This window comes from Sinocyclocheilus rhinocerous, unplaced genomic scaffold, assembly GCF_001515625.1.
Source record: "Sinocyclocheilus rhinocerous isolate Xijiao unplaced genomic scaffold, SAMN03320098_v1.1 scaffold300, whole genome shotgun sequence".
In the NCBI taxonomy this organism is placed as follows: Eukaryota; Metazoa; Chordata; class Actinopteri; order Cypriniformes; family Cyprinidae; genus Sinocyclocheilus; species Sinocyclocheilus rhinocerous.
In genome coordinates this window covers 161,105-175,051 of record NW_015654065.1, presented here as the reverse complement: position 1 = coordinate 175,051, position 13,947 = coordinate 161,105, and the positions used below count along the sequence as shown (strand labels likewise).

At 36.5% G+C, this 13,947-nt stretch overlaps 1 protein-coding gene across 5 annotated transcripts in view; it reads right to left on the bottom strand.

Moving 5' to 3' along the window:
- Positions 1-11,760, bottom strand: part of klhl32 (kelch-like family member 32) — an 18,214-nt gene extending 6,454 nt beyond the window's left edge. The window contains exons 1-8 of one of the 5 annotated variants that reach the window (XM_016523444.1): positions 11,555-11,760; positions 11,376-11,476; positions 10,657-10,886; positions 9,153-9,265; positions 7,828-8,008; positions 4,315-4,422; positions 2,252-2,350; positions 1,140-1,355 (exon numbers count right to left, since the gene is read on the bottom strand). In XM_016523444.1, the coding sequence (XP_016378930.1) occupies positions 1,140-1,355; positions 2,252-2,350; positions 4,315-4,422; positions 7,828-8,008; positions 9,153-9,175 (627 nt within the window). In that variant the 5' untranslated portion in view covers positions 9,176-9,265; positions 10,657-10,886; positions 11,376-11,476; positions 11,555-11,760. Of the gene's footprint in view, positions 1-1,139; positions 1,356-2,251; positions 2,351-4,314; positions 4,423-7,827; positions 8,009-9,152; positions 9,266-10,656; positions 10,900-11,375; positions 11,477-11,517 lie in introns of all 5 variants that reach the window. The other 4 variants (XM_016523443.1, XM_016523445.1, XM_016523442.1 and 1 more) reach the window with 4 other exon arrangements.
- Between the last annotated feature and the right edge of the window lie 2,187 nt (positions 11,761-13,947).

The window sequence follows — 13,947 nt, the reverse complement described above, 5'->3', positions numbered from 1 at the left end:
GGGGAGGGGGGGTGTGGGGGGGGGGGGTGGTGGGGATGCCTGATTGGTGCAAATGAATAGTCACACCACAGCCACCCCCCTACCGACTACAGCCTCCGCCCGTGTGTACATATACACACACACACTCTCAAATTGTCCACACACCATTTTTTCTCACTCTTACACCATAAATTAAACAGGTGGAGTTTGTTTGTGAATATGACCTTAAGCATTCAGATTTACTTAACAACACTTTGCATTTGGCCGTTATAGAGAATGTCACAGGGTCCAAAATTCTGAGAAGAAAATTCTTTCTTGTCTGATTCAATACAATTTTTTTTCACTATTAAATTATACATTATTATATATTATTAAATTATAATATATTACAAATTATAGTGAAAACCTGAACTAAAAATGTTGCATTAATGGACCCCTCTCACATTCCCAGGGTACAGTGGAAGTCGTAATAGTTGGGTAAACTTCTACAGTGGTGAACGGAAACTACAACAAATATCATTTTGCATTCCCCAAAATAAATAAAACACAATAGCATTTCTATGACTTTGCAAAAGAGGAAAAAATATCTAGAAACTGATTACAGTGGCCACAAAGCAGCCGTTTTAGTAGAAACACCCATGCAGCAGCATTATCTAGTGTTCTGTAATTTAACACCAAGGTAATGCAATACAAAGTAGAGTTTTATAACTGTAGATCAAATCTTAATATAAAAAAAACTCAATTTACGACGTTAATGACTGTGGAAAATGCATCATAACTGTCTGTGAAAGGGTTCAGTACAAAATGGTTTGTTCTTGTTTTGGTTTAATGATAGCAGCACTGCATGAGCTCCACAAGTTTGTGTAAAACCTAATGGTCACATTGTCCAGCGTGATTCAAGATGTGCCAAAGAGCATCTTGAGCTTCAGTGGATGAACATCTGACTATCTGTACAAAGAGGGTCACATTAGTGAACTAGAAATGATGTAGAAACTTAAATATTTCATAACTGTTCTTTGTTGTAAAGTTTTCAAAATCTGAAAAGAAAAAAAAACAACAACGGACGTCTCAGAACTTTGAACCCCATGCTGATATTTTGCATTAAAGCTGCCTAAGCAGTTCAGAGATGTTTTGAAGAGTTGAATCTGCGGCCCACACACCTGCCATATCTCCTCTTCACTGAGGGAGGTGAGGCGGTCGCTTTTTAGCACTTCCCTGAGGAGCCGATAAGGTAGGAGCAGCACTTCCTCTTGTCTGTTCCTCTGCAGCTCAGAGAGGTGATCCACCAGAAAGCCCACCACTGCTTCCTCTAGGGCCGGCAAGTGGAAGAGGTCTGCCAGCCTGTATAGGTCCAGGTAGTTAAAACTGTTCAGCTCCTTCAGGCACAGATATAAATACAGACAGATTCACAGTCAGAAGGGGTGTTTTATTCATGCTAAAGTCTATGAACAAACTAGTTGACCATTACAGTCTAAAATGAAATCTTACATGCCCTGACTCGAGCACACAAATGCAAACAATAAGATATCACCATGAATGCACACATACAGTTGTTAAATATTGTAATACAGTAAATAATACAGTTAAAATAAATGATTGATGGAAGCTTAAGAGAGCTGAATTTCATCAAAGTCCACAATATCCATAACCGTAGCCTTGAAAATTCTAAGTAAAAGAAAACAATGGAGAGAGAAATCCAGTCAGGATGTTCCACAGACTCATGATTAGGAAAAATGCTTCACACAGAGACTGACTGCCATCTACTGGTTAAAATGAATAATCAGCACATTTTAAATGTAGTGATTTTCTGGGTTAATTTATGGTATTTTCTGGGCTAATTTATGGGAAAAACCTATGGAATTCAGCAGAATCAGCTCAAAATCCTTAAGAAATAATTTCTCACACAAAGGCTTCAGGAGGATATAACACAAAATCATATATAGTCTTATATACAATACTACTATTTCAATAATTCTAGTTATTTGTCTTTTTGAAGCTTGAAAGCTCCAAATGTACACATTAATTGTAATCAAACTGAAAAGAGCATGAAGGTGATGACATGAGAGTGAATGGATGATGACAAATTTTTTTTCAGAACTACTCCCCTAAGAAGTGAACAGGAAGCAGCAAAATCGTAGCACTTTTAAAAAACAAAATCTGACACAAACACAGTGATGATGTAAAAGAAAGATCTGATCACACAGTGAAGTTATATGTAGTACCTGCTGACCTGCCTGCATGTTTTCAGGGCAGAGATGCCTCATAAACACACCTGAATGAGATAGTGAGAACAGAGGCTGAGCAGTTCCAGCAGCTGAAGGTGGCTTCCAGCAGACAGTACATCTTGTATCACTCCTGGCTCCAGCATGATCTACAGACAAAGGACCTGAGTAAGACTACCCTAAGAAACAACAACCTTGCAAACAGGGGTCTTCAAACTTTTTCAGGCCAAGGACCCCTTGGTGAACAGAGAGATGGAGCAGTGACCTTTTGTTAAATATTGTATAAAAGTAAACATTGCATTTTAAGCCAGCTCTATAATAATATGTATAGCAGACTACTATATTAAATGTCTTTACATACTTTATGATGCTTAGACTGCAAATCCATTAAAATATTCATTATTAATGTACAGAGTGCATTATACGATCATAAAATGAATAGAGGCTTATGAACTAAATCGAAATAAGCCACAAAATATGTTTCATTCTCTGTGCCACAGATGGTTAGCTCAAATCATGCAAAAAAAATTATTTTTCAGGCTGGTGAAGCTGAAGCACATATGCATCCAGAAACAAAAAATCAGGCGAATGGTTATTTTAAACTGCGAAAGATAGTGAGCGCTACAATTTATCCAATTCAGTTACATTCAAAAGTTTGGGGTCACTCAGTAAGGTTTTTTAAATGTTATTGAGAGACGTTTCTTATACTGGCCAAGGGTACATTTATTTTATCAAAAATACAGTAAAAACAGTCAAATTAGGAAATATTACAATGTAAAATAAAAAATTTCAACTTTAATGTATTTAAGAATGTATTTTAAATTTAGATTTTACAATGATTATTTACAATTGTTTCATTTTTAAATGATTCTCTGATAAATAGAAAGTTCAAAAGAACCCCATTTATTTGAAATAGAAATAATTTGTAACATTATAAATGTCTTTACTGTCACTTCTGATCCACTACTGACCAATATAATGCATATTAATTTATTTGAAAAAATGTTGAACGTTAGTGTATATAATACTGAATCATGGGTGGCCTTATAATATCTCTGCTAGCAATGCTATAATGTAAAAGTTGTATAGGAACAGATAACCAATCACAAACAAATAATTTATGTATTCATTAAATATTCATACACTGTAAATAATTTTAAAAAATCTATTACATATAATTATAAAAGTATAATATATGTGTATATATATATATATATATATATATATATATGTATATGTTATTTACCTCATAAATATGCATCTAAGAACATAACTCACAGTTCACAAATGTATAGTGTGATAAACCCAGGATTACAATTAACCAGAATTAGATGTTCAAGTGTGTAAGCCCATTTGTGAAGCTCTAGAATAAATATGATTATTTACAAGTATTTCACTTATCTGCTCCTATTTCGAGAGTGTATTTATAATGGGGTCTTTCCAGAACCTAGAGACCTGTCTTTGCTTGAGGCGCAGTCAATTTTGTTTGTTTTGCATGTTCAGGCTCTATGTAGCTGTGTGGGCTATGCTGAATTTACCTGGCCTGTGTAGGCGAAGTCCAGTGCGTGCTTCAGTCCCACGCTAGTCACACTTTACAATTGTTTCATTTTTAAATGATTCTCTGATAAATAGAAAGTTCAAAAGAACCCCATTTATTTGAAATAGAAATAATTTGTAACATTATAAATGTCTTTACTGTCACTTCTGATCCACTACTGACCAATATAATGCATATTAATTTATTTGAAAAAATGTTGAACGTTAGTGTATATAATACTGAATCATGGGTGGCCTTATAATATCTCTGCTAGCAATGCTATAATGTAAAAGTTGTATAGGAACAGATAACCAATCACAAACAAATAATTTATGTATTCATTAAATATTCATACACTGTAAATAATTTTAAAAAATCTTTAACCAGAATTAGATGTTTATAAGCCCATTTGTGAAGCTCTAGAATAAATATGATTATTCACAAGTATTTCACTTATCTGCTCCTATTTGTTATCCTTCCAGAACCTAGAGACCTGTCTTTGCTTGAGGCGCAGTCAATTTTGTTTGTTTTGCATGTTCAGGCTCTATGTAGCTGGGCGGGCTATGCTGAATTTACCTGGCCTGTGTAGGCGAAGTCCAGTGCGTGCTTCAGTCCCACGCTAGTCACACCCTGGAGAGTTACCTCATCTGCCTCACTCTCCACCATGCACAGACTGAACATGGCCTGAACACACACACACACACACACACAAACATATAAGCAGGATGCACTACAGAACTAGAGTAATATAGCATCCTGTAAATAGACTTTAAAACAAAAACATCAATAAACTCTTCATTCAAGTCTAAGGAGTCTCATACTGAGAATGAAAGTGAGTCCATGACCATCAATCAGTGCGTACTTTAGTTTCACACACACAAAATAAAGAGAGCAAGAGGCCAGTGCTGTCCCGCTGTGTTCTCTGGCAGGAGTACACTAATCAAAAGCATTGATTGCTGTCACAGAGCGAGCGTAGGATGATCATTGATCAGAGCCCATGGAGGAGAGGAAGTCAACGGACATTGGATCATCATTACACCTACCAAACGCAACTGATCAAACCTAACTGCTCCTAATGATGAACATCCAGTGTTGAATAAAAAAAGTGTGATCTATCTATATATCTCTCAAACTCAAGGAGCAATAACTCTCCGATGCAGATTAAGTCTGGTTCAGGATTAAAATTAGTATCAGTGCATAGACCTTTGAAAGAATCAATAGATATCTAATGCAGGTCTTGGCTCAGTCTGAAGCCTCCATGTGTTAAAAGTAGATGCCAAGTGTTTATCATCTTACCTTTGTCACCTCACCTTCTGAAACTCTTCCCCCAGTAGTATCTCACAATTGAAGTGCCTTGTACAAGTGTACCCTGTTTTCCTATTTTCTATTTTAAGAGCAGAACTTATTTAATGCCTGACCTCGGCTCACATTCAGACTTTCAAAAGGAATCATTAGAGCTGAGATTTGTTGACGCTACTTAGAGAGCTCCTTACTGGGACACTAATGCCCATAAGCAAGACTTACACGGTTTTTTGCAAGGGGATTGTGAGTACTAAGGATGACCAGTCCTGAGTCACATGTCTGGCTGGATGACTTCTGTTCTGACCTTGGAAAAGCAGAGCAAGCTGGTCAGACAGCAGCTTTGCAGGCTAATTAGTTTACAACGCATGCTTTTTGAGCCATATGATAATGCAGAATCATTTAATGCCTCACATCAGTGTTTCCGGCATTGCTGCACTGTGAATCTTCAGTTACCAGGCAATCATATTTCACATGAACTGTGAATGCACGTTTTAAGTCTATACAGTGTACCACTAAAACTGTGGCAAGAACAAAACAGACAAAAACAACACACAGCACTACCAGTGTAGTCTGATTCACAAATTACTCTTATGAGCTGTTTTTTAATTAATAGTTCAAAGAGATGAATTATTGTTTTGAATCAGCGAATCCCTCACTGAAGTTAATTGGCCAGAGTGGTTACTGAATCATCATCGGAGTCACTGAACTTACTTGTGTCATGATTTTTGCTGATGTCATTAAATGTTAAAGATATACTTGTATCTTTAACAGCGTTTGTCGTAACAGACAGACAGACAGACAGACAGACAGACAGATAGACAGACAGACAGACAGATAGACAGATAGATAGATGGATAGATAGATGGACAATATAAATTTGTGTTTACTCAAAGAGCTTTGCTATACAAACATCTTTGGACTAATGTGTAATGTCATTATTACAGTGTTTGTCTTTAATGGCAGTGCCACAAGCACTGATTACACCGTTCGCATTTATTCATTAGTGCCGCTGATGTGTTAAAGCTCGAAAGGATGCAATATCCTGTCATTTCTCATGGACATCAGGCCTGAAAATAGAACAAGACAAGTGCCACTGGGTAAACTGGTATCATTTTTACATATTCTGAAGATAATGTGACTGGTATTTAACTGTATATAAACTCTCTGCTACATTTCTAGGGTGGTTCTGAGTGCTTTCGTGCATCCATATAATGGTTTGGTCACCATCTTTTTGTTTCAAATAACACGTCTCTCCTTAACAAGCCCTAAAATTGTAGGTATAATTCATGCACAAACAATGCAGGACCACTTGCGAAATACTTATGATTTAGGATTAATTTTCTAACACAAATCATTTTGTTATTCACAGTAAAGTATCAGACACATGCTCATGCATGTCTACCTATTTAAATCTATTCAACCGTTTCACCTAATAAACCAAGGGCTAAAATCAAAAACAGAGGGATAAAATCTTATCATTCCAGCCCAACAGAGGTGGAGAGCTTCCCAGGAGACATATAGAGATAAATATACCTGCCCTATTTAATTCTGTTCTTTGAACTGTGCAGATAATCTTTCTCTCGGTTGCAAAGCTGGACGTATTTCTTCTTTGTAATCTTCTGAACAAACCAAAATCAAATCTCACTGTTACGGTTTTCAGGCCGCTGCCGACTTTTTATTTCCCGTCTTGCCTTCTATGTGAACTGTACATATTTGAATCAGGATTGCACTGCTAAAAAGGAAAATCCTGTCATTGTTTACTCACTATCATGTTGTTCCAAACTCGTATGACTTGTGTGAGGGACTAAAGAAGATGTTTAACAGCATGTTAAACATTTGAATGTATGTACACGTTACTTTTAATATATAATGACTTATACATCTTACATTTCTCTTTTTCTCGTACATAGCTTCAGATGGTTTCAGAAGATTTGGAATTTTGCACTCAAGTTGAATGGCAACTTTAGTGGTACGTTTATGGTGCTTTTTTAATTTTTGGAACTCAGCAGCACTCGTCCCCATTCGCATTTATTGTATGGAAAAGAGCAGCGTGAACATTCTGCCAAACATCTCCCTTTCTGTTCCCAAAAAAAAAGGATATTGATGGAGGCCTTTTTCTGGTGATACATTGGTAAATCATAATTCTAAAGTCACTATGACATCAAGCGTTGGAATTATGAGATACTAAGTCATAAATAGATTAAGATTAATATTAAAAGTTATGACTTAAGCCATAATTAGGACATAAAAGTTAGACTTTTATAACAATTCACCCTTATCTAATAATTTTGAATTTGTTATTTTTATTGTTTTTTGTATGTCACAACTATGACTTCATATCTCATAATCTCTTATTGTTCATAATTTAAGTTGTCAGATTAGATTGTTAGATTGTTTGCTTCCTGACTGCTCTCCACTGTTGTATCATTATAAAGGCAAAAATAATAAGAAAACCAAAGATAAAAGATAAAATCTAAAGATAAATCTAAAAAAAAAAATTAATTATGGCTTAGTACGTCATAATTCTGACTATTTTTAAGTCATAATTATGATGTATACATGTACCATGTACCAATTATTTCTTTCCTATTTGGTGGAAATGGGCTACCATAGATATGGAACGACATGACAGCAAAAAAAATATATTTTTGGGAGAACTATACTCTTAATAGATGCCAGCAGAAGTGTAGCTTTATACAGATCATAGAAACCTAAAGAAACTTGTATGGCAGACACTCTCATTGAACATGTTTCATGAGATGGAATCTATAGAGTGTAAAATCTCACCCGGAAGTAATCACTGCAGGCTGCCAGGACTGCCTTGTGAGCATGGAACTTCTGCTCCCCGGCGACCAGGGTGACATCGCAGAGCAGTCCGTCGTTGCGCTGCTGATTAAGGGCAGAGAGGACAGAGTCCTGGTGGGATTTGGACTGACACAGCCTCTGTCCTGTCAGCATGTCCTGAGAGCTGAGACACAAGAACAATGCTGCAAGACAAGCCTATGCTTGGAAATTGTGAACATCTCATCATGGAATCCTGTGGCCAGAAACAATGAAGTGTGCATGTGTGCGTATGTGTCTTTCTTCCTGCTGCTGAACACTAGGTCTATCAATATCTATTCAGTAAGTGAGATGTCATTGATTCTCACTGCTCCTGAGGCCCTGAATAGCTCTTTTCAGTTCAACACTTTCAGATTTAGCTCTCATTCTCTGTCTGTATACTGGGGGGAAAAAAATATTTAACAAAAAGAATGCATCAATGATATAGTAAATTTGCTTATTTATATTTTGTTTAAAAAAGTACATGCAATTTTACTGTAAAGATTTAAAGATAAAAATAAATGAAATTAATTAACTATTTTTAAGTCTAAATTATATAAATTTGTTTTAAAAACAAATTAATTGCAAGCAAGATTATATTTATAATACTTTAGCAAGGCAATATTTACACTTTTACAATAAAATTATATTATTATAAGTAAAAAAAAGTATGAACCTTCTTTGAATTAATATGGATATGGGCATTACCAAAAGTTGCTGAATAAACCAACACATTTGTTAGTATTTTTTGTTAGTTATGCACATTGGAGTGCTAAATGCTACATGATTTACCCTGATGGCATATGTGGGTGACACTGTGCTCTTTCTATGTTATTATTGACAACAGTTGCTGGGGTGGGGGTGGAGGGCACTGCTGAAGTCATCATGTTGCTCTCCATTGTAACTAACTATAAGTGCTATTTTCACTATATTTTGCAGTTACAAAAAGATTTTAATACCGGTTAATTTTAATCTTTTATCATGTTAATCTTATATGTATAGATAGGAATTGTAGAATATAGTCACCAAAATGCCTCCGCAATGTCCGTTATATCATCACTGTAGTAAATTTAACAAAAACTGTTTTACAGTATTAGTTAACACGAAGTAATACTGCCTTGGGAGATAAAAGCTTCAGATGACCTCAGACATCCTCCAGAGCTCTTTAAATAAAGCTGACCATGTCACAACACCTCCCATCAAATCCAACGGTGTCTACATCAAATTAAAACTCACCAAAGCACTAAGGACACAGTCACCTCTCAAGGTAGACTGAGGTTTGCAGAACGTACCTGGGAGGAGGCTCAGAGGGCATGCTCCTGGAGAAGAGAGGAGGAGGAGGAAGGACTGCTTCCTGCTGATACTACAAAACACCAGACAGGCCCGACTGAGCATGTGCAGCACTCTGTAGTGAAAGAACAGAAACAGCTAAGACTGAGAGTGAATAAGGACACAGCTTACATATCTGAGAAGCCTCTGATAGCCTGAATATCTGAGCATCTCAGTGGAGCTACTGAGATGAAGAGCTTTTAAAGATTTAAATGATTTGCTTCTGCAAAACAGAGTAAAATATCTGCATATCACACACTATAAGCTTTTTATTACAACTAAGCACATTTCCTCCCACAATTCTTAAACTAAAATCATTAGATAATATTTAAATTGTATTTATACTTTATGATAGCACTTGTTGCACTAGCTTTAAGCTGATAAAAATAATACTAATAAATTTTTTTTTTTTAAATGTAATTATTTTAAAATAACATTAAAAAAATCAATAAAATAAAATCATTGTGTTATCAGACAGGATGACAATTGCACACTAGCTAAAAATTAAACCATCCATGCATTTTAAATTAATGAGAATTCTGGGGATGAAATGTGCATAACTGTTATAAAAATATAGTATGAGGTCAAAAAAAAAATCTTAACCATCCTAAATACAGGCTTGTAGGGTTAGTTCACCCCAAAATGAGAATTCTGTCATTAATTACTCACCCTCATGTCGTTCAAAACCCGTAAGACCTTTGTTCATCTTCGGAACACAAATTAAGATATTTTTGATGGAATCTGAGAGCTCTCTGACCCTGCATAGACAGCAATACAACTATAATGTTCCCAGGTCCAGAAACTTAGTAAAACAGTCCATGTGACATCAGTGGCTCAACTTCAGTTTTGCAAAGCTACGAGAATACTTTTTGTGCGCAAAGAAAATAAAAATTATTTATTTAACAATTTTTCTCCCCGAGTTACGTTTTCCGCCATTTTGGAGAGTGCCCCAGAACGTAATCAACGTAAACAGCGTTGTTTATGCTTAGGGGAAAGCGTGCGTATGTGTTGTGATACTCTAAAATGGCGGAAGACGTAACTCGGGCGGGGGAGAAGAATTGTTGAATAAATTATGTCATTTTTGTTTTCTTTGCTGTCAAAAAGTATTCTTGTAGCTTCACAAAGTTGAGCCACTGATGTCACATGGACTGTTTTACCAATGTCCTTACTACGTTTCTGGACCTGGGAACATTACAGTTGCGTTGCTGTCTATGCAGGGTCTGAGAGCTCTCACATTTCATAAAAAATATCTTAATTTGTGTTCCGAAGATGAACAAAGGTCTTACGGGTTTTGTAATTAATGACAGAATTTTCATTTTTGGGTGAACTATCCCTTTAATTTTCTGTATGAAAAGCAAAGGAGTGAAAATATGACCAGGCAGACATATTTTTGATAGATTCACTCATGCAGTAATGCTCATCCAAAGCACAACAAATTAGAAGAAACATAATAAAAACACCACTCACCCTACTGATGCACAATGTGTTTGGATACAAAACAGCTAGAGGCAAAGTTCATTCTGATCCAAAAATCAGTCTGTGACGCTCCTCTCATAAAGCCACATGTGATGGTCAAATGGTTTCAAGGCAGAGAGTAGGCGATTTCATGCAGGACTCTTTGGAGCCTAATGGCCCATTATGTCTGAGGCATCCCAGCAGATATTGATCTGATTACAAAATGACCTTCAGCCAGCAGACTGTAGTCCACAGCTGATGGAGGAGAAAAGAAGAGGGAAAAGGAAAGACATAAGAGCCATAAAACTAATGTCCATGATACAGTATGACATATATTTTCTCAATAGCTTTGGTGTGTCACTCAAATGGTCCCATGTATCATCTTTAGCCTGTCACTGACCTACTTAACCAGAACACACCCTTAATCCATCAAAGTAGAGGCGGCTGAATGACAGTTTAAGTCAGATACCGTCGCGTTAAAATCAAAGTGCAGGTTATATTGCTAAAAAATAATAATAATAACCTGTAGGCGGATGTTATATTGTCCATTATTGGTATTATTTTGACAAGTTAATTACGTCACGAACACAAAGCAACCCTGTCACTAAATGCAGATTAGAGTGATAGAGGTCGCCTTCACAATCACTTTTAAACCTCAACTGTCAAAGGTCTCCTAGCAACAGAGCAGAACCAGGCAAGAATATTTGTGCAACAATAAATGTAATCCTCACTGAAGACCCGCCCAGCTGCAACCTTATGACATTCATCTGTGAAGTGTTCCGGCAACGTTACATCCATTCAGCATCCATCCGTAAACACTGTCTAAACGCTTCTATAGGTTAGAAAATATACAGGGTAAAAATACAAACATACACCGGGCTAAAAAGCGCACGCACGCAGTGTAGCCTACCTTCGCGTCCAGTGTCCTCTTCTCTCAGTCGAACCGATTTTATCTGACGTCGGGTCACTTGGCAACTTTGACTGACCCAAACAAAATATCTGCATCGACCCCAGGAGAAAAAACTGTTCAGAGACTGGGGATGTAACTCGTCACGTCTATGCCCGATGCATCTGAGCTACTGTAAACGCTAGTCTTAATCAGTCCCCGCCTCTTGCGGTCACATGCGCGGGATCATGTGTGTCTGTGTCCACGAGGCGCCGAATATAAAGTGCAAACCAGCAAAAACATTGTGAGATTTTCTTATGGTTTTGAGTGAAGTATATATTGGTATATGACATGTTGTTTTATAACATAATTAGTGAATAAATAGACCTACAAATTAAATTCAGGGCCCCTGAATGAGAACCACTGGTTTCATCATCATCAAACTTTATTAAGGACACACTCGGTCCAAACAAAGACACAACAATAACAACATACAAAAACACACACAAGGACAAAAACCACAATATCACATATTTACATGTGTACTAAAACGCCAATGATTCCACATATTTGAAAAAAGCCTGACTGAACTTAGTGCCAAGTTCGTCAGTGTTAAAATTATACTGTTTACAGATTCTGATAACCTACACATACATCTGTACATGAGATTACGCAACACAGCAGCGCAGGTTGGCACACCAGCACTGACAAACATTTGGCTTGCGCTGCTCCATCTTGGCACCTTAAGCAGCAATCGCATACCATCATTATAAGCTACATTAAAGGGTTAGTTCACCGCAAAATGAAAATTATGCTGTGTTTCACTCACCCCCGAAGCATCCTAGGTGTATATGACTTTCTTCTTTCAGACGAATCCAGTCGGAGTTATATTAAAAATTGTTTTTTATTTTTCAAGCTCTATCTTTGTACTCAGCGGGTGTTGCATTCCTTCGGTTCAAATGACGTGAAATAAAAAGCACCCTTCCACAAAAAAAAAGTGTCTCACACGGCTCCGGGGGGGTGAAAAAAGGCCTCCTGTAGCGAATCGATACGTTTTTGTAAGAAAAATATACATATTCAAAACGTAATAATCACTTGAATCTAGCTTGCGCCAGCAGTTGTACACAGAAAGAGTTCCGGGAGCATGACGTATGAGGTCATGCATGGGGGGTGAGTAAAACGCAGCCTAATTTTCATTTTGGGGCGAACTAACCCTTTAAGTCTCTGCATGCTGCTCTTTCTGTAATGCCGCCACAAATGGCCAGTATACATAGGGGTACAGTATACTTTAAAAAGTGTAGTCTTCACAGATCCTGAGCACATGCCAAATTTGCGAATCAACATATTGGCCTGGGCATACAGCGTACAACACTGTCTGTAAATATCCCTATCATCAGACAGGTCATCAGTTATATAATGCCCTAAGTATTTAACCTCATTACATACCTTAAGGACACTCCCAGACAGAGAGAAGTCAGGAAATGTCAGTTTCCTGTCCCCCCTACTCCTAACAATCATAATATTACTCTTTTTGGCATTATATTTAATATCAAACTCTGAACCATATCGAGAACAAATCCTCAGTAACTGTTGAAGACCAGCACTATATGGACAAAAAATCACCAAATCATCTGCATACATCAAATGGTTTATAATAGTAAGACCAACCATACAACCTGTTCTACAACCATTTAACAGCTTTGATAAACCTTCCATATAAACATTAATATATAATTAAATTAAAACATTAAATATATACATACACTGAATGGAGCAGACACACAATTACCCCATTTTACATACATTAATTGATGAGCATACCAAAAAAACTAAATTCTCACTAAAAATTTGGGAACTCCTCTATTGTATAACTTAAAAAATAATTTTTCATGATTTACACGATCAAAGGCTTTAGAAGCATCAATAAAACACATAAAAATTGTGGAATTATGGCTGTTATAAAAATCTAAAATCTCCTTTAGAGCAAAAATACACATATCAGTGCCATGTTTCGGTTTAAAACCAAACTGGTTATCAGAAGTCAGGACAAAATGTTCCATCTTATTCAATAAAATCCTTTCAATAACCTTGGATAAAGTACTGGCCAAGGCTATAGGCCGGTAATTATCCATGCTATTTATTTTACCAGCTCTGTCTTTAATAATAGGCACTAACATAACAGATAAGATCGAATCTGGTAAAATACCATGAACCAAAAACCCAGTAAAACAAATAGCCAGCAAAGGATATAATTTTCTACTTGCAAATGTTAAATGTTCAGCAGATATCTTATCCATACCACATGCCTTATTACTTTTTAGCATCTTAATTGCATCATTCACTTCGAGAGGAAATCCCAACTTCATCATTATCATTGTTGCCCACTACAAAAGAGTTACTCTTAACACAGTTAAACA